The sequence below is a fragment of the Carassius carassius genome, chromosome 36, assembly GCF_963082965.1.
Source record: "Carassius carassius chromosome 36, fCarCar2.1, whole genome shotgun sequence".
NCBI classification, from domain to species: Eukaryota; Metazoa; Chordata; class Actinopteri; order Cypriniformes; family Cyprinidae; genus Carassius; species Carassius carassius.
In genome coordinates, this window is record NC_081790.1 from 2,968,803 (window position 1) to 2,987,377 (window position 18,575).

The 18,575-nt window shown below is 33.8% G+C and overlaps 1 protein-coding gene across 2 annotated transcripts; it reads left to right on the top strand.

Moving 5' to 3' along the window:
* Positions 1-799: 799 nt before the first annotated feature.
* Positions 800-17,274, top strand: LOC132116918 (mitoguardin 2). Of its 2 annotated transcripts, none has more exons than XM_059525811.1 (16): positions 800-815; positions 1,656-1,924; positions 2,892-3,099; positions 3,772-3,887; positions 4,024-4,144; positions 4,935-5,065; positions 6,373-6,490; positions 6,565-6,671; positions 6,759-6,871; positions 10,519-10,591; positions 10,831-10,917; positions 11,498-11,596; positions 12,408-12,542; positions 12,756-12,809; positions 12,898-13,014; positions 14,270-17,274. In XM_059525811.1, the coding sequence occupies exons 2-16, from the start codon at positions 1,829-1,831 to the stop codon at positions 14,474-14,476; spliced, it is 1,782 nt and encodes a 593-aa protein (XP_059381794.1). In that variant the 5' UTR covers positions 800-815; positions 1,656-1,828; the 3' UTR covers positions 14,477-17,274. The 2 variants fall into 2 exon arrangements, with proteins under 2 accessions (XP_059381794.1, XP_059381793.1); XM_059525810.1 differs by having other exon boundaries at positions 804-864.
* The last annotated feature ends 1,301 nt before the right edge of the window (positions 17,275-18,575 follow it).

The following is an 18,575-nucleotide window of genomic DNA, read 5'->3' on the forward strand; positions in this document are numbered from 1 at the left end:
CACGCAGCTTTCGGTTTCTCAAGACATTAACTGATGGACTGTAGTGCTGTGGATTACTTGTGGATTATTGTGATTTTTTAATCAGCTGTTTGGACTCTCATTCTGGCGGCACCCATTCACTGCAGAGCATTCATTGGTGAGACAGTGATGCAATGCTACTGTACTGTACATACACATACGATATGTGTTCAGTGAATGCTGTGTGTGTGTATGTGTGTGTGTGTGTGTATACTTTTGGCTTTTAATATACTTTTGACGACAGTGAAGAAAAAAGAACCTGCTGACATATTGACAAACTTTAATCGAAGCGGAACGACAATAAACATATCAGACATCAATATACAAGTTACAACCCATTAACGTTACATAATGATTTTATGTGCCTCAACTGTAATCGCATACAATATAATACAAAACAATAGATAACAACATAATTAGCTGTAAGATTAGCTTTCTTACATTTCCCTCTTTTCCACTTTTGACGACTGTGGACTACTTTTTCAATGTATTTTCGACATAATCGTAAAATTATTTATATATAAAAAAGTATTATTATTATTATTATTATTATTATTATTATTATTATTATTATTATTATTATTATTATTATTATTATTATTATTATACTCGATGCAGTCAGATGTCAGTTTATGGAGAGGCAAGAGTCGCGTCGCGACTGTTGATGTCATTGGATAACCAATGCGTTGCATCTGTCCCTTCTATTCCCTGATTGGTTACCACGGAACCAGTTAAAGCTGTTATAGGGTTTTTCGACTGTAGCTCAAAACTCTGCCCCGCCCACCAGGAAATCACAAGTTAGTGTGTGCAATGCGGAATGAAAATGTCCTTCCAAATCAGGAGAAAGTGAGTGTGGGCTGCTTTTCAGTTTTTCGTTTTTAATATTGCGTTTAAAGTTGCCATGATGTGTCTGAATTTAGCACCGGCGTTATGCATATGCATAAATATGACTGAAAAACTGTCTTAAAAGAGCCTGGTGTTTGTTTGTGTGTGTGTGTGTGTGTGTGTGTTGAGCTAAGCTAATGTGCTGCTGCTGTCTAAGGACATGGACACACAGAGGGACAGTTTGTTGAATAATGAGTATAAATTCAATCAGGATAACAAAATCAGCAGATTATAATGATATGAATTACTTCAAAATTGCTCATTCACAATCTGTGTGATTTTGACTTCTGATATTAGTTTATGATGTAGTTGCAGGAGTCAGTAAACTGATTACATTACATTTGATAATCACTTTTATAGCACAAACCTCAGATGTTAAATATGTGTGTGTATATATATATATATATGTTTATTTTTTCCTTGCAATGCAAATTAAATATATACTTTAATACATTTAATACAAAAATATTTGTTTAGATATTTATAGAATATAAATCTATCTATCTATCTATATATGATGTCATCAAAGTGATTATCAAATGTAATCAGACTTTACAATAAAAAAATGATCAGCTATTTATAGGTCAATGTAAGTTTTTATTGTTGTATGTAAATGCCAGAATATGAGGCGGCTAACTAAATGTCTTCTCTAAATTGCCAATATTGACTGATGTTTTGTATTTGGTGTTTATATAAGCAAAGCGTCTAATCTAAAGCACCAGAACAATATCTGTGTTTTAATCGTCTCCAAGGTAATAATAATGACGATCTCGGCAGCACTGTGGCATGGGACTGAAAGCTCTGTTTGTGGATGAGTCCTGCTGATCTGCAGAGCGGAGGACAGAACTGAACTCCAGCTGTTCCAGCATCTGTGTGGAGCGACTCGGATGTGAAAGCATCTGAAGGAGGAAGGGGCGGAGCTGAGATGTCAATCAGAAGCACTGAGGGCGTGTCCATCATGCAGGCCTTAGCCATGACTGTGGCTGAGATACCTGTGTTCCTGTATTCCACCTTTGGACAGGTACACAGCATCACACACCTCACAGCTGCTCCTGTCACTCAAACAAGCTTTCTTCTTATCATGCAACTATATACACATGTAGAAAAATGCTGATATGTCACAATTCTTAAATTTTATATTGTGTGTTAACTGTCAAAAAAGCTAAAGTTTATCTTTAAGGGCCTATTAATACCTCCCATAACACCTTAGTATCAACAATGCTTATATATATATATATATATATATATATAAGAAAATAAAAAATTGATTTTTATTTCGGTTTTAGTAATTTTACTACAACTTAAATGTATCTATTTCAGTAATTTAACAGGCTTCATTTAATATTTATTATTAGTGTTAATATATATTTTTTTTTTTTACTTATTTTAGTTTAGAAAAGTTTTTACAGTTTTGTGATCATTTTTATGAAATTAATCAGGCTACTTTAAGTAAGTGTGTGTGTGTGTGTGTGTGTGTGTGTGTGTGTGTATGACCATAATGTTATAATGTAATATTAAAATATTATTAACTAAGTAATTAAGAAATATAAAATACAATATTTTGAGTGATTGTGCAAGTATTTCCATTTTTTTCAATGTCCACAATTTTATATTGCAATATAAGATATAATTTCAGATTATAATTAAAACATACAACAAATAACATCAAATATAAAATTATAATTTCAGTTCTAATCAAGTAACTTAAACAAGTTTTTATTATCATTACTTTTAATAAGCTTTTAACTCAATCTTTTCATTTGAATTAAAAAGGTAATATTTGTTTTAATAATATTTGATAATAAGATTTTCAATTATTTTTATTTCAGTGTTAGTTTTAGTAACTTTTCGTCTTTTTTTTATTTTTGCTTTATTATGATTGATAATTTTTTTTTTTTTTAAATAAATGATTAATAATAAAGTTTTGTTCTCTCCTTTTCTATTTTTGTCCTGTTCTGACGTCCCTCATTCCTCTTTCTTTCTCTCAGTCTATATTCTCTCAGCTGAAGTTGAGCCCGAGTCTGAAGAAGGTGCTGTTCGCCACGGCTCTGGGCAGCGTGGCTCTGGCTCTGACCGCACATCAGTTAAAGAGACGGGGCAGGAAGAGGAAGCAGACAGTCAGTAAAGAAGCGCAGAAGCCTGTGGGCATCCCAGAACAGCTGCTCCGCACCAGCCGGCCGGCCTCGCTCAAGAGAGGTGAGCAGATTTGAAAGAGGCTGTGTTATACAATAATGTAATATTTTTATTTAATTGTTAATAAAATATTAGAATATAATATAGAACTGTATATATATGTATGTACGCATGTGTGCATGCATGTATTTTTGAATCATAAAAATATAAGGTTTCTTGCATCAAAACCATTGTAAATAAATTCAAATTCTAATGATCTCATAAATATAAAGTAATATAAAATTATAATTTTAGTCTAGGTTTCTTAAAAAGTTTTTTTGCTACTTTGAGTGAATGTGAGAATATTTCAATTAAATCTTTCTTTTTATTATAATGCAAAATATCATAATATAAAATTGTAGTTTTAGTTAAGGTTTCTTGGAACAAAACAGCCATAAATTATTTTATGTGAAAATTTTCAAGAAATTAATCAGTTTATTTTGAGCAGTTGTGAGAGTATTGTAATTATTTAATGTCCATAATGTTATATTATAATGTAAAAGATTACAAAATTGAATTAATATTTTCCTAAAAGAAATGGATTTCTATGCATTTAATGTCCAATGTTAATTTTATGTTAATTTTATATTCATGGAATTTAGTTTTGAAAAATCTTTCATAAAAAAAAAAAATCCCTTTTTAATTTATAAATTGCTCTATACAATAATTTTCATTTGTTTATTTGTGTGTTTTCAGGTCCGCTTCCAGGGCGTCAGATGATGAGTCCCAGCACCCGCAGTAATGACACGCTCAGCGGCGTCTCGTCTCTCGCACAGAGCAAACACTCCAGCTCTTCACACAGCATTGCCTCTGTGTGTGAATCACACACACACACACACACACACACACACACACACACACTCACTGTCTGCGTGTTTATTTATCAACAAACTCCTGTTAAAAGGCCTAACCATACATTTTTATCCATTTTGTTTGGCTCCGCCTCAGATGCGAGTTCCCTCCTCTCCCAACCAATCAGTGAACACTGGGATGCCGTGGGAGGCGGAGCCAGTGGCAGAGGAGCCAGGAGTCGGAGAGGATGCCAATGCTGAGAACCTCTATCTCATGGGTAATGTAGTTTACTATTCTGATCTGTTGTCTCATCCATACTGCAGTCTTTCCACATGCTATACTACCATTCAAAGGTTTGGGGTTGGTAAGATTTAACTTTTTTTTTTTTTATAAATTATTAATACTAATAATAATTATTAATACTTTAGCAAGGATGCATTAAATTGATCAAAAGTGACAGGACAATTTTAATCTCGTAAAAGATTTTTCTCACATAAATGCTGCTCTTTTGAACTTTCGTTTGCAAAAAAAAAAAAAGTATCATGGTTTGTACAAAATATTTGCCAGCACAACTGTTTTCAGCATTGCTAATAATAAGATGTTTCTTGAGCAGTATGATTTCTGAAGGATCATGTGACACTGAAGACTGGAAAATTCAGATTTGATCACAGGAATAAATTACATTTTATAATATATTCACACAGAAAACAGTTTTCTTAAATTGTAATAATATTTAATATTTTTAAGCAATTTTTAATTTTTGATTAATTAAATGAAGCCTTGGTAATAATTTTTTAAACAAAGAAAAATCTCACTGACCCTGGACCTTCGAACAGAAATTTTATATAATTTGAAAATATTAAAAGAATATTATATACACATCAATAAATGAAAATATGAAAATACATTTTAAAAATGTATTTAAATTGAAACATTTAAAAATGTCAGTTTTAAATTGACCATATACAGCACAGAATGCAATAAGTAGACTTTTCTGAATATGGCCTCCATAAGTGCAGAAATGTGTGCAGCTGATGTTGGTCTGTTTTCGTCTCTTGCACCTGCAGGGATGGAGCTGTTTGAAGAAGCCCTGCGCAAGTGGGAACTGGCTTTAAACATCAGACACGGAGCTCATTCGCGTGCATCTGGATCAAACAGTCTCGCCCCGCAAGGGTCAGAACTCGTGGAGCGCCATTTGGTAAATATCTCTTATTTATAAGCATCAGAAGAATGGCAGGATCTGCTAAATGTGACCCTGGAGCACAAAACCAGTCATAAGTAGCACGAATATATTTGAAACGATAGCCAACAAAAATACATTGTGTGGGTCAAAATGATCAATCTTCCTTTTCTACCAAAAATCATTAGTTTATTAAGTAAAGATCATGTTCCATGAATAGATTTTGTGAATTTCTTGCCATAAATATATCAAAACTTAATTTTTAATTAGTAATATGCATTGCAAAGAGCTTAATTTGGACAAATTTAAAGACCATTTTCTCAGTATTTAGATTTTTTTGCACCCTCAGATTTACAAATAATTGTATCATAGGTGTGATTGGCAAAGGACAAAAAAGCAGGAAACTTTTTATACACAAAAAATTAAATACACATCTAAATTAAATGATTGAACAAAAAACAAATCATAAATGGATTAATGTGGTACATATGCTTCAAAGACTGGGCAAAATAGGGATGAATTACAAAAAATCTGTCAATGATTTGCTGCAGACGTGCACAAAAACTAGCCATTTATTGGGCATTTCTTGTCCTCATTTCTATGGTGTCCTTTACAGCTATTAAAAATAACATCTTTATTTCCCTCTATATTTTTGAAAGGTTTCTTGTGTTTTTGTTCAGCCATTTTGTCAGTGCTTTATTATGGACTTCTATGATTGCTAATTCACAACAGAAGACGATTATTAGGTTGAACGTTCAGAATACGATTCCATAGGTTATATTCCAGCACGAATTTCGAGAATGGACAGCGACTCTTAAGTAGCACGTAGAACGAGTTCAAGTCAAGTAAAGTTTTTGGGGAAAGCGCGTGGAATTGCGGCAAGCGTTTATAACCTTGCACGTTGAGAGCGCTCTTCAGAGCGAAGATACATCGTAATCGGGAAACTCGACCCAGATCAGATTTAAGCATTCATTAAAGTGGATCGGTTCAAAGGAGTCATTAGTTCGCAAATCGGACGAGTCATTAGTGCACAGATATGTTCATATGCTCCGCGCATATAATTTTTTTTTATTTTGATTTTTTTGATTTACGAGAGCATCAATTTCAGGTGGGAAAAACTGGATTTCCGGATTTTTCCTGAAGAATCACACCCCTGTTGTATCTCAGCCAAATATTGTCCTAACATAACAAACCATGTATCAATTGAAAGCTTGTTTGTTCAGCTTTCAGGTGATTTATAAATCTCAATAAATTAAAAAAAAGACCCTTGTGACTGATTTTGTGATCCAGGGACACAAATAAAAACACATTATTTGATTTTTCAGCCTGAGCTTCACAATCATCAGTTTGCGGAGAAGCTCGAGTCTCTGCTGCACCGAGCCTATCACCTACAGGAAGACTTCGGCAGCACCATACCCCCCGACAGCCTCCTCGCTGAACTGGGTGAGACACACACAAACACACGCTGATGCCACCTGTGTGTTTTCAGCTTCCTAAACCGAGCTGTTTGTGTGCAGAGAGTGAAGCAACCCTGATCCTGCCCACACTAGGGAGTTCCCATCCCATCCGAGACGATGATGCCACAACAGTCACTTCAGACGACTCGTTTGTCTCTGCTGCTGAGGTCAGGATACACACACACACACACACACACACACACTGTGTTTTCTCATGCATGTGTATGATGTCACTTCCCTCTTTGTCTCTGTAGTTGTTTGAGGCGTTCTCTCTAGAGGATACGTATCACCCACTGAAGCCAGCAGCTCTGTATGAAGAAGCCCTGAGTTTGGTGAAGGATGGAGGCGTGGCCTGCAGATCACTGAGGTACTGCATGCTACACACTGCACACTGACACCTTAAACCCTACACACTACATACTGACTCTCTAAATAAATGCTGCACACTACATACTACTACCAATACCACTTTGATTTAATTTATAATTTTATATTATAATAAAAAACTTGATGTTTTATCATTTGGAAATTTTAGACAGCTATGAATATTAGTATATAGTTGCAATTATATAGTAGTTACAGTTGCACTGTAAAATGCACTATTATGAATATAATTGTTTTTTTAAATTGTATAGTGAAATATTACAAATGCAGTTTTTCGGATTTTGATTAACATTTGCATTTAGCAGATGTAGCAGTAATCATTTTATTTTTTATTATTATTGATATGTAATCATGCTGTTTTTACTATAATTTAAATTGAAGTAATAAGAATCATTCCGTTTATTCATTATTATTTAGTAGTATAAAATATAAATATAAGCACATTTGATAAGACCCTATTATTCGGTCAATAAATTAAAGAAAAGGTTTATTAATTCAATTGATTTGATTATAATTTGTAATTATTAAATGTAATTTAAATATTAAATATGGAATCAGGAAAATTAATGGGGCCCCTATTATTAAAATAGTCATAAATTATTAAATTGGTATAGTTTTGTAGGACCTTAAATGACCTAAACCCTATACATTACAAACTGATTTCCTGAACCTTATACTCCTCTCAATTAGCACTGATTGTAAAATGTGACCCTGGAGCACTAAAGCAGTCTCAAGTCTCTGGGGTATATATGTAGCAATATCAAAAAAAAAAATTTGTATGGGTCAAAATTATCAATCTTTTTTTAATGCCAAAAATCATTAGGATATCAAGTAAAGTTCATGTTCCATCAAGATATTTTGTAAATTTCCTAACGTAAATATATTAAAATTTAATTTTTGATTAGTAATATGCATTGCTAAGAACTTCATTTGGACAAAAAGTAGGGCTGCAACCAACGATTATTTTGATAATCGATTAATCTGTCGATTGTTTTTACGATTAATCGGTTTATGTACTTAAATTTTTTAGTTTTGCCCATTTTTTTCACCCCCAAGTAACTTATTAATAAAGGGTCTTTATCATTCAACAGACTTTTTAGAGATTTTAACCATTTTGCATTGTCATATCCTCACCAAAAACATACCTGGAGTTGTGTTTTCTTATGTGTAATCCTTTGTCGAACTCTTCTGCAATCAAAACACTGACCCATATGTACTCTAGCAAATTTCACAAGGAGATTTCAAATAATGTTTTCACCATGGCAGTCTTTAGGGCTCCTAAAGTAGTTTAATATCCCGAACAAAGCTTATTAAGGAATCTTATTCACGAAGAATAAGAATAAAACAGAATGAAATTGCAGTACATTGCATTCTATTATTATTTTTATTATCCAGTAAACACACAACTTATACCTGGGAAACAGCTTCATAGCTTATGCTGTGAAATTGTAAACAATCATTCGAATGAAGCGCCAATGGCATGAAACCTGAATGGAACTCACATTTTAAAGTAAAATCCATCAGAAAAAAAGTATTGAAAAAATATGGAAAAAAAAAATTGGACACAAAAAACTTGCTGTGTGAAAAAGAGCAGTGAATACTTAGAAAAAAAAGTGCATTTCAAATACATTTAAACATTTCTCTCTCTCATTCAGTCTTAATTAGGCTGCAAGACTGAATTATGAACTGGTAAACGACAAACTGATCACAGAACATGTTTGTAAAGCTTTAAATGTTAACTGTTAAAAAGCAATGTTATCAGCTTTTACGACTAAACATCTAAACATTTGCAAACAACATTGTACTGGAGAATTTGAACATAAAAGTCAGTTCAGTAGTGCAAAGTTTACAAGGTACTAAAATATGCACGAAATGAGCCACTTATGGCAAATAAAAGTTATTTAGCAACTAATTGATGACTAAATTAGTTGACAACTATTTTGATAATCGATTTTAATCGATTAAATCGATTAGTTGTTTCAGCTCTAACAAAAAGGTGATTTTCTCAATTATTTAGAATTTTTGCAACCTCAGATTCCAGATTTTCAAATAGTTGTATCTCAGACAGATATTGTCAGATCCTAATGAACCATACATCAATGGAAAGATTATTCATTCAGCTTTCGGATTATGTAATGAGACGGGACCCAGTGCACTATTGCACATACAGCAGGGAACTACACTGCGACCAAAATGGTCGCATATGTGACCTTTTGAAATGAAATGACAGTCTGCACGAGAGAGCCGCGTCTCACGGACAGCAACACTGAACCGAGCTCTCGTTCAGGACGTTCGCATCCTCCTGCACCTGAACGAACAAATACAAATCGCAGTTTAGACATACAGAAAAGGATGCGATAGAGCTTAATTCAGCACCGCGGTGTTCTGGTGTTCAGGGTGCACACAGAGACGCGTCGCAACGTCTTCTTGCTTTTCTACCAACAAATAGGCCTACATACTAAATATGTCAAAATACCTGTTTTGGAAAGTGTGTTCGAAAAGTCTGTGGTTATGTCTTAAGTGAAAGTAAAGATTTGAAAATAAATTGGATGTGTATCATTATAATGGATGCACTGTCTCTTAAAGTGACCGCGCCTAATTTACTAGCTCTGCTATCAGTGTCTTTAATGTTAATCCAAGAAAATGAAAGTAAATCACTCACTGCTCTTGACTGAATTACTTTGTAGTTTTAACAAGAATTTATCCACAGTCAAACTAAAAATCAGATATAATTGATTATATTGTTTTACTGGTGGGTGCAGGACACTAGTTCATTTATGTAAGTGAGTATAGCAAAATACAGCGAACTGTGAAATATTATACCCAAAAATTCTTCATACTGTAGACTAACATTGAAATTTATAAAAATATATATATATATATATATAAATATATATATATTAGGGACCTGACCCTGTTTTGCTTAAGTGTTTCTTTCTTTAATTGCTAATGCAAACTTTTCACACCACAGTCTGCACAAAATGAAGCATTCCTTGCTTGGTAACTGTTCAACAAAGTATGGATAGTTGTGTAAATATTGTCATACTGACAGTTGAATGATGTTTTGGTTGATTCCATTACATATCTTTCTATCAAAGCTATCTGACATTATCAAGACAAATTTATTCTGAGACAGTTTAACTCTGAGTTCTTGTCATATTTTATTACCAATTTCTAAACTATAACAAATAAACTGTGATAATGTGAGAAACGTTGAAGGTGTCTGAATACATTTTGGTTTGATTGTGTATTTTATTTTACATTGAAGACTATGCAGTGCTATTTTAAATTAGTTTCTGGACACCTACAAACTTAAAAAAAAAAAAGAGTAAACATTGTGTAAATAGCACAACTAAATAAATAGAACGAACATACAGTAAATATTAAACAATTTCAAACAGGGCCTTACTATAAAAAATTTGTGCGACCAAATCATGTTTTGCGCCAGTAACTGAAAAAGTTAGTCGCGCAAGTGCCACCAGTAGAAAAGGTTAGTGTAGTTCCCTGACATACAGTACAGATGTTCTCCTCACACATTCTCCTCTGGGACTGGAGGATTTCCGGTGTAGCTCATGGAGTGAGGACTGATGGGAAAACACACTCCGTGTCATTTTTGTGCCTCTGTTACAGAACCAAACTTCTGGAGTGCTACAGCGATCAGGACTTCCTTGCCAAACTGCACTGCATTCGCCAGGCCTTCCAGGTGAACACACACACACACACACACACACTCTCTCTCTCTCACTCTCACTCTCACACACACACACACACACACACACACACACACACACACACACTCTCTCTCTCTCTCACTCTCACACACACACACACACACTCTCTCTCTCTCTATCTCTCTCTCTCTCTCTCTCACTCTCACACACGCACACATGGAACGGGGCTGTTGGTGAGATCTGTGTGTGTGTGTGTGTGTTGTATCTATAGGTGCTGCTGCTGGATGAAACGCACAGGATGTTCTTCATGGATACAGGGAAGCAGATGATACTGGGACTCCTGGCCAAAGCCAATAAGGTGCTTCAAAAATAAACAGATAATTTAAATGTGTTTATGTTTAAAAAAAAAAAAGTATCCTCTGCTCATCAAGGCGACATTTATTGATCACAAAATACAGTAATATTGTGAAATATTATTACATTATAATATAGCTGTTTTCTATGTGAATATTTTGTCAAATGTAATGGATTGCTGTGATCAAAGCTGAATTTTCAGAGTCACATGATCTTCAGAAATCATTCTAATTTGCTACTTAAAAAACATTTCTGATTCTTATCAACTTTGTGCTGCTAAATATTTTGTGGAAATTCAGCTTTGACATCAAAGGAATAAATTACATTTTAAAATATATTAAAAAAGAAAACGTTATTTTAATTGTAACAGTCTTTCACAAAATTACTGTCTTTTTTCTCCAAATAAATGCAGCCTCGGTGAGCAGAAGAAACTAATTATTTCAGTCATTTTTGTAACATGTTTTCATTACTACAACATGCATTGACAAACTGTGCACAGTATCACTAGAAACAGTCATTTATAAAGTAAAAACAGTCTTTTTATTTGGATTTATTATCTTTTGCATGCGTGTGTGAATGTTTAGAGTGCAAAGGCGTTTCTGGAGAGTTATGAAGACATGCTGCAGTACACACAGAGAGAAGAGACGTGGCCCGTCACCAAGATGGAGCTGGAAGGACGAGGGGTTTGACTGTTTATCTGTCTGTCATTCCTTCCTTTCACATCCGTTTCCATATTCTGTGTGTTACAGTCTGATTCTTGACTGTTCCACTGTTGTTAATGTTAATGTTAACTAAAACAATTTAGTGCTGTCAAACTATTAATCACGATTAATAGCATCCAAAATAAATGTTTTTATGTAATATATGTATGTGTACTGTCTATATTTATGTATTTATAAATATACAAACATACAGTATATATTTAAAATGTATATTTCTATATTAAATATAATATAAATTATATAAATATAAACATGTAAATATTTTCAAAATATATTCTGTATGTGTGTATTTATATATATATATATATTTATATGTGTATGTATGTATGTATGTATGTATGTATGTATATGTATATATATATATATATATATATATATATGTGTATATGTATATATATATATATATATATATATATATGTATATATATATATATATATATATATATATATGTATATATATATATATATATATATATATATATATGTATATTATTTGTACTGTTTATATATATAATAAATATAAACAGTACAAATACATATATTACATAAACAAAAACTTTTATTTTGGATACGATTAATCACTATAAAACATACTTAGTTTAAATAAAATATAAATATTAAATGAAAAATGTCAACAAGTTGAATAATTCTGCTAATTTAAAATATTAATAAATACTATAATAATCGATAAATAACACTGATTCTTTTTGATGTCCTGGCTCTGAGTTTGGCCTTCTAGAGCTTTGACCTTTGACCTTTGACTTTGCTCTAGGTGGTCTGTATGAACTTCTTTGACATTGTGCTGGACTTTATCCTCATGGATGCGTTTGAGGATCTGGAGAGTCCTCCGTCTTCAGTGGTGGCGGTCCTGAGGAACCGATGGCTCTCGGACAGTTTCAAAGAGACGGTATGCAAATGTTAGCGCCAAAAAACAGAACACTGATCTGAAGAACCCTAAAGAGTCAACACAGCTCCTTTATAAGAAAGGGTTATTTGCTGAAACTATAAAGCAATGATGAATCATTATTTTAAAGATTATTGTACTTTAGATGTTTCTTAGTGTCTTGATCGGTCTCGGTAATTCTTATTTTCTGTTTCTGTGTCTCTGTATGTGTTTAAGGCACTGGCTACAGCATGTTGGTCTGTGCTAAAAGCCAAAAGGAGATTGTTAATGGTGAGTGTGAAAACCAAAACTTGACGTTATATCTGAGGACCCATGTCTAGAATCAGATCCCACATCTTGTTTTGTGTTTGTCGCTCAGGTTCCCGACGGTTTTATTGCCCATTTCTATGCCATCTCTGAACATGTGAGTCCAGTTTTGGCTTTCGGGTTTCTGGGCCCCCGACAGCACCTCAGTGAGGTGTGCACCATATTCAAGGTAAGACGTTCCTCCTGGCAGTCCAGATCAGCACATAATCTGATGCTCATCTGCTCTCTGTGACACACTGATGCCTAAACCCTGTCGGAGAATAGATACTGGGCTTCTGCAGATCTTAAAGGTCTTAACATTCACAGAGCCATCAATTAAGGTCTATATAAAGTGTTCAGTTAGAGCAGAAAATCCTAGATAAAGTAATGGAATCAGAAACAAAAATTAATGAATAAAATAACTTTGCTTAATCCCTCTTTGTCTAGTTTGTACTAATCTGAACCATGTCTTAAACTTTGCATTACGAGCACTTCCTGTGTTTATTTGTCTCTTTATGATGAATCAATAAATTGCTTTGGATAAAAGTATTTGCAAAATGAATAAATGTAGATGGAAATTAAATGTTGAATTCACTACAGAAATAGTTTTCTTCAGTATTTATTTATTTATTTATTTTTTTACACATCCTTGATTTAAGATGCAAACTGAAGCTATGAACAGATCTTTGTTCTAGTTTTAATCATTAACACAATTCATTTTGATGAATTTCTCATAAATGTATTATTTGAATTCGTTTTGTTGCTTCATTTTGAAGCATTTACGTTGTACATTTAGAAACCACCCTGGCATATTTTGTTCCACTAATTTTAGTCCCTAAATTTGTCTTAAAAAATGCAAGTATAGAAATGCTAAAATTATCAGAAATGTTCAAAAGGTTGACATTTTTCAGTGTTTTCCAAAGAAGTCTCAAAAAGACTGCATTTATTTGATTGAAAAAAAAAACAATAAAACCTGTAAAATTAGGAAATAATATTACAATTTAAAATAAGTGTTTTCTATTTGAATATATTGACAAGTGAAATTTATTCCTGAGATCAAAGCTGTATTTTCAGCATCATTACTTCAGTCTTCAGAGTCGCATGATCCTTCAGAAATCATTCTAATATACTGATTTGATTTGATCTCATGTTGAAAACAGTTTCATATATATATTTGTAGGAACTGTGATCCATTTTATCTTTCAGGATTTGAACGTTTTAAAAAAGCAGCATTTATTTGAAATATAAATCTTTTGTACCCTTATAAAGGTCTTTACTGTCACTTTTAGGCAATCTTTCATACATCCACTGAAAATCACTAAATTGGTTCAAACACATTGAGACTCAGATGTCAAATCAAGTGATATCTAAGTAAAGGTTCACCTTTCATTATCATAATCAAAACAACCCTGAATTCATATCCCATTCTCCTTTGATCTCCACAGCAACAGATTGTTCAGTATCTGAAGGACATGTTTGATCACGATAAGGTGCGTTTCACATCCGTCCCGTCTCTGGCCGAAGACATCCTCAGTCTGTCCCACAGACGGGCGGAGATCCTGGTGGGTTACCTGGGCATCGACAGTCTACCGGAGACCAATGGAGCTTTACCCAAGAGCCCCTGCCAAGCCAACAGCGGACAGCAGGACTGAGGTGCACAATACCCATCAAGACCTGTTCGTTTTCTAGGTCTCTTTAGCTATTCATCACCGTCGACCAATCAACGTGTCTATAAAGAGCATTCATTTAAAAGACATTGATATTTAGATGGACACACCACTACTGACTCATCCGAGGTCAACCGAGGCCTTTTCTTGATCCGCTTCTGAAAATTCGCCAACGATTATCCATCGCTGCTATTTAGACACCTTTATTTTTCATAAACTAAGCATCTTTTAGCCAAACATACGCCCCGACCTCTTCTGAATCAGCCGATGCCTCTTACGACCGAAACGGCAGGTTTCGTGTGTTTTCTGGGAGGCTTTGCAGATTTCTGTGTGTGAATCGTTGAGCATTTATGTATGTACCAGTGGCCAAGTCTGAATCTTGAGTAGCACTGAACACAATAAAGAGCAAGAAGCCAGACAGATTTGTGAGATTTCGTGCACATTTTGGCAGTTTGAGAGCGTTTCGATGAGAGACTCACACAGGAAGTGCATCATTCAAGAGTAAAACAGGATGTGTTCATTAGCTGAGCTCACTTGTGTCCTTTGAGAGCTTCTGAAGCCCTTGTGGTTTACTTTGTAAGTTGCATTTGTTCTCACCCTCACAGTATATCAGCCTCAGTGTTCATCAGAGCGATATTTATTATTAGTCTGTTCGTGTGTTATATTTTCTGATGTATATCCTCCATCAAGATTCAGGACTAAAATCGCTGATTACCTACTATTCGATTCTATTTATTCATTGTGCAGCAGTGGTATAGAGTCAAATAGGTCACAGTTGTAGAGTAATTGTAACTGTAGAGCATGTATGTGCTATAACTTGTTATTTCAGTCCTGGTTGTTAAACTCTGTCAACAACATCTGTGCCATAATTTCGACACCAGTGTGATTTTTGAAAACTGATGCAAAAGATGCATTATTCCTTTACACTTGAAAACTATGTGAAAAGAAATTACCTCAGATTCAATTAAAGTGGATTTGGATTTTGTTTAGTAGTTATTTACTGTATAAAATATTATTATAGTATAGATTTTTTTTCTATGGCAATGGCACAGATGCTTTTGATAGTGTTTAAATTGTATTCATCCCATGAGAAAAATTTAAAACAAGCAACTAAACAGCATCTTGCTGGCCTTTGGATTGGTCAAACATGTAGTTATGAATTTGACCTGCTAAAACACATATTTGCAAGTAAAACAAGTTAGTAAAAGTGCTAATAATTTTAGAAAATAAGGCAAATTCTGATCATTTTAAAAAGGATATGCATGAAATGTCTAAAACAATCCTCAAAATTGCTGAGCCTTTACCAAACTTGACCATCTTGTCATTTGTGAAATTAGGTTTTAGGATTGTTATAGCGTTTCTCTCCTCCTCATATTGACTATTTAAAACTGGTTTCACCAGTGTTGGGTGTCTTGCACTTTATTTGTGTAAAAAATATACAGATATTCATTTTCTCTATTTTGAACGAAATATTAGAGTTGTTAATTAGCTTCTATGTAGTGCATTTGAATTTTTTTTTTTTTGACATGTAATTTATAGGAACATTGAAATGTAAATGTATTTTAAATATCAAGCTGCAAATGTGAATGGTTGAGTTTTTTTTCTTCTCATTGGAAACTGAGTAAAAGACATTGGTTATAACTGACAGTTGAAAAATAAGGATAATATACTTGATGGTTATTATTTATTGGGTGTGCCTCAATATATTCTTTTTTTTGCCTTTATTAAATGTGCTTTGAATACACAAGTGCACACACACTAATTAAAATCATAACTAAATGCACCAACTTGAATGCAAAGGTATAATTCTTTATAATAACGTATAGTGATAACTTGCCAAACATATATTTATTGACCTGTTTATTATTGTTATTTGGATGACCAAGATTGTGCACTTCAAAATTCATCATAATAAATGGGTTTTTCCCAATTTAATTTTATTTTCAGTGTTCAAATGTGAACTTATAGAAATGTCTGATGAAGATATGCATGCTTACATTAGTGCAACAAGACCAGACTGAAGGTATAAGTGGAGAAGGTAAATATCTGATTAATTTCATATCATTCCAATTATTCAGATTCCCGACGCGCTGTTTATTCTGCATGAGTTTGGGTGAAGACTTCATGCAAGAATTTTTTGACGTGTGCTGCTGTCCCCTGACTATACATTTAGTTAAAGCTCTGAAACAATCACTTATTGTGTCTGTGTCCCATTTTTTTATCACACTGGCCCATGTGAAGATTTCTGATATTTGATGTGATTATTAAAGATTCAGCAGTGTGCTAAAAGAGTTACTGACTGACAGTAACAGATGCTCTGATTTTTATATTAAGTTATGATATAGTTCCCGATAGATGTGCCATTTCTCATGTAATAACTCAAAGCAAAGCACCAAATTGAAGACAAATGTAGGTGAGGTCTGAATGGAATTGTATGAGATGTTTTCATTGAAGAAGGTTGTTTTTGTGTGTTTTTTTTTTTTTTTTACACCACAGCTGTTGTATTTTGCACCCAGATAATCCAGTAAAAAAAGCAATGGTTTGTCTAAATTGTTTTAGCTAGAATTTGGTTGTCTAACGATGGCCAAAGAGGTGGTGGAAAGCAAATCAAGTCTTTATTTCTTTGAAATATTTCCTTGTTTGTGTGTATTTGTGTTTCTTCACTTGCCTTTGTGTGTTTTTCATTGAATGTTCTTACAAATTAATGTCGTTTCAATCATTGTATTAGTTTATTATTGAAAACTGTATTGTCCTAGCCAACATAAACTCTTTCTTTTTTCTAATTGTCTTTAAAACGTGTCATTATTATAATGTACTTATCAAACTTCTCCGGAACAAGAGGCCACTAGAGAAAAACCATCTGAACATGACCTTTGACCCTAATCATTTTAAACCAGGTACATTTTAGTAGCTACATTTAATTCAGTCTCTTTGGCTGTGTTGGCACACATTTAAGTCGTTTTTGCACGCGTGTTTACCGGCGTGCTGTTTCCTTGTAGCTTAAAATATAAATAATACACTTTCAAAAATGTGAACTTAAAGTTGGATATATCAATCCATTTAATAAAATAACAAAAAAACATAAACAATTCAGTCTACAATTCGCCGTGTCTCACGGCTCACGCATGGGTTTCACGGTCAAAAACCATATGCCTCGCTGTACGCCACACCTGCACTAATTAACCCCAGTGTTAAATAGATCTGTGGCAGAAACAGCACCATCCCATTCCATTACTCAGAATGGCTCCAACACAACCGGCCCCTAATTGTTCATGGCACTTCAGGACATAACAATTATAAACATTCATGTATGGAGAGATTCATACAACAAAAAACATTTTGCAACAAAAATAATAATCAAACAAATAAACCCCTCCTTTGGTGTATTCGTTTACTTTTATATTGACTGCTCTACCAATAGTCCTAGTTTTGCAACTGGTCTTTCAATTACATTTGTTTTGGTTTTGATTTGCACAGATCTAACTAGGCCTGATTTGTCTGGAAAGCATTTAATAATCCTTCCAATTATCCAAGAATTTCGGGGTGCTGTAGTATCTGCAATAAAAACAATATCTCCTGCTGTAAGATTACGTTTTGTTTTGTTCCACTTTTGTCTTTTCTGTAGAGCAACAAGATACTCTTTTGTCCACCTCTTCCAGAATAAATCTGAAAGATACTGAGCCTGTTTCCATCTTCATCTTACGTATTGGTCCTTTTCATCAAACAGACCTGGAGGCAAAACTGGCTTCCTTTTCAAAGTAAGAAGATGATTAGGTGTTAGTGGCTCTAAATCGTTAGGATCCTCAGAAACTCTCGTAAGTGGTCTATCATTTAAGATTGCTTCAGCTTCGCATAAGACTGTAACTAAGGTTTCATCGGTTAAAGTCTGTAGATGTAACACAGATACCAAGACCTTCCTGACCAGTCTGATCATGCTTTCCCAAGCACCACCATGATGGGAAGCTGCAGGTGGGTTGAACGTCCACTTGATGTTATCATGAATTAGAGCTTTCTCGATTGATTTGTGGTTTAATTCTGCAATTGCTCTTTTTAGTTCCTTTTCTGAACCTGTGAAATTTGTGCC

Coding starts and splice junctions, on each gene's coding strand:
- LOC132116918 (XM_059525811.1), top strand. CDS start 1,829: ATGTCAATCAGAAGCACTGAGGGCGTGTCCATCATGCAGGCCTTAGCC. Junction 3,100..3,771: donor GCCGGCCTCGCTCAAGAGAG/GTGAGCAGATTT, acceptor GTGTGTTTTCAG/GTCCGCTTCCAGGGCGTCAG. Junction 5,066..6,372: donor AACTCGTGGAGCGCCATTTG/GTAAATATCTCT, acceptor TTGATTTTTCAG/CCTGAGCTTCACAATCATCA.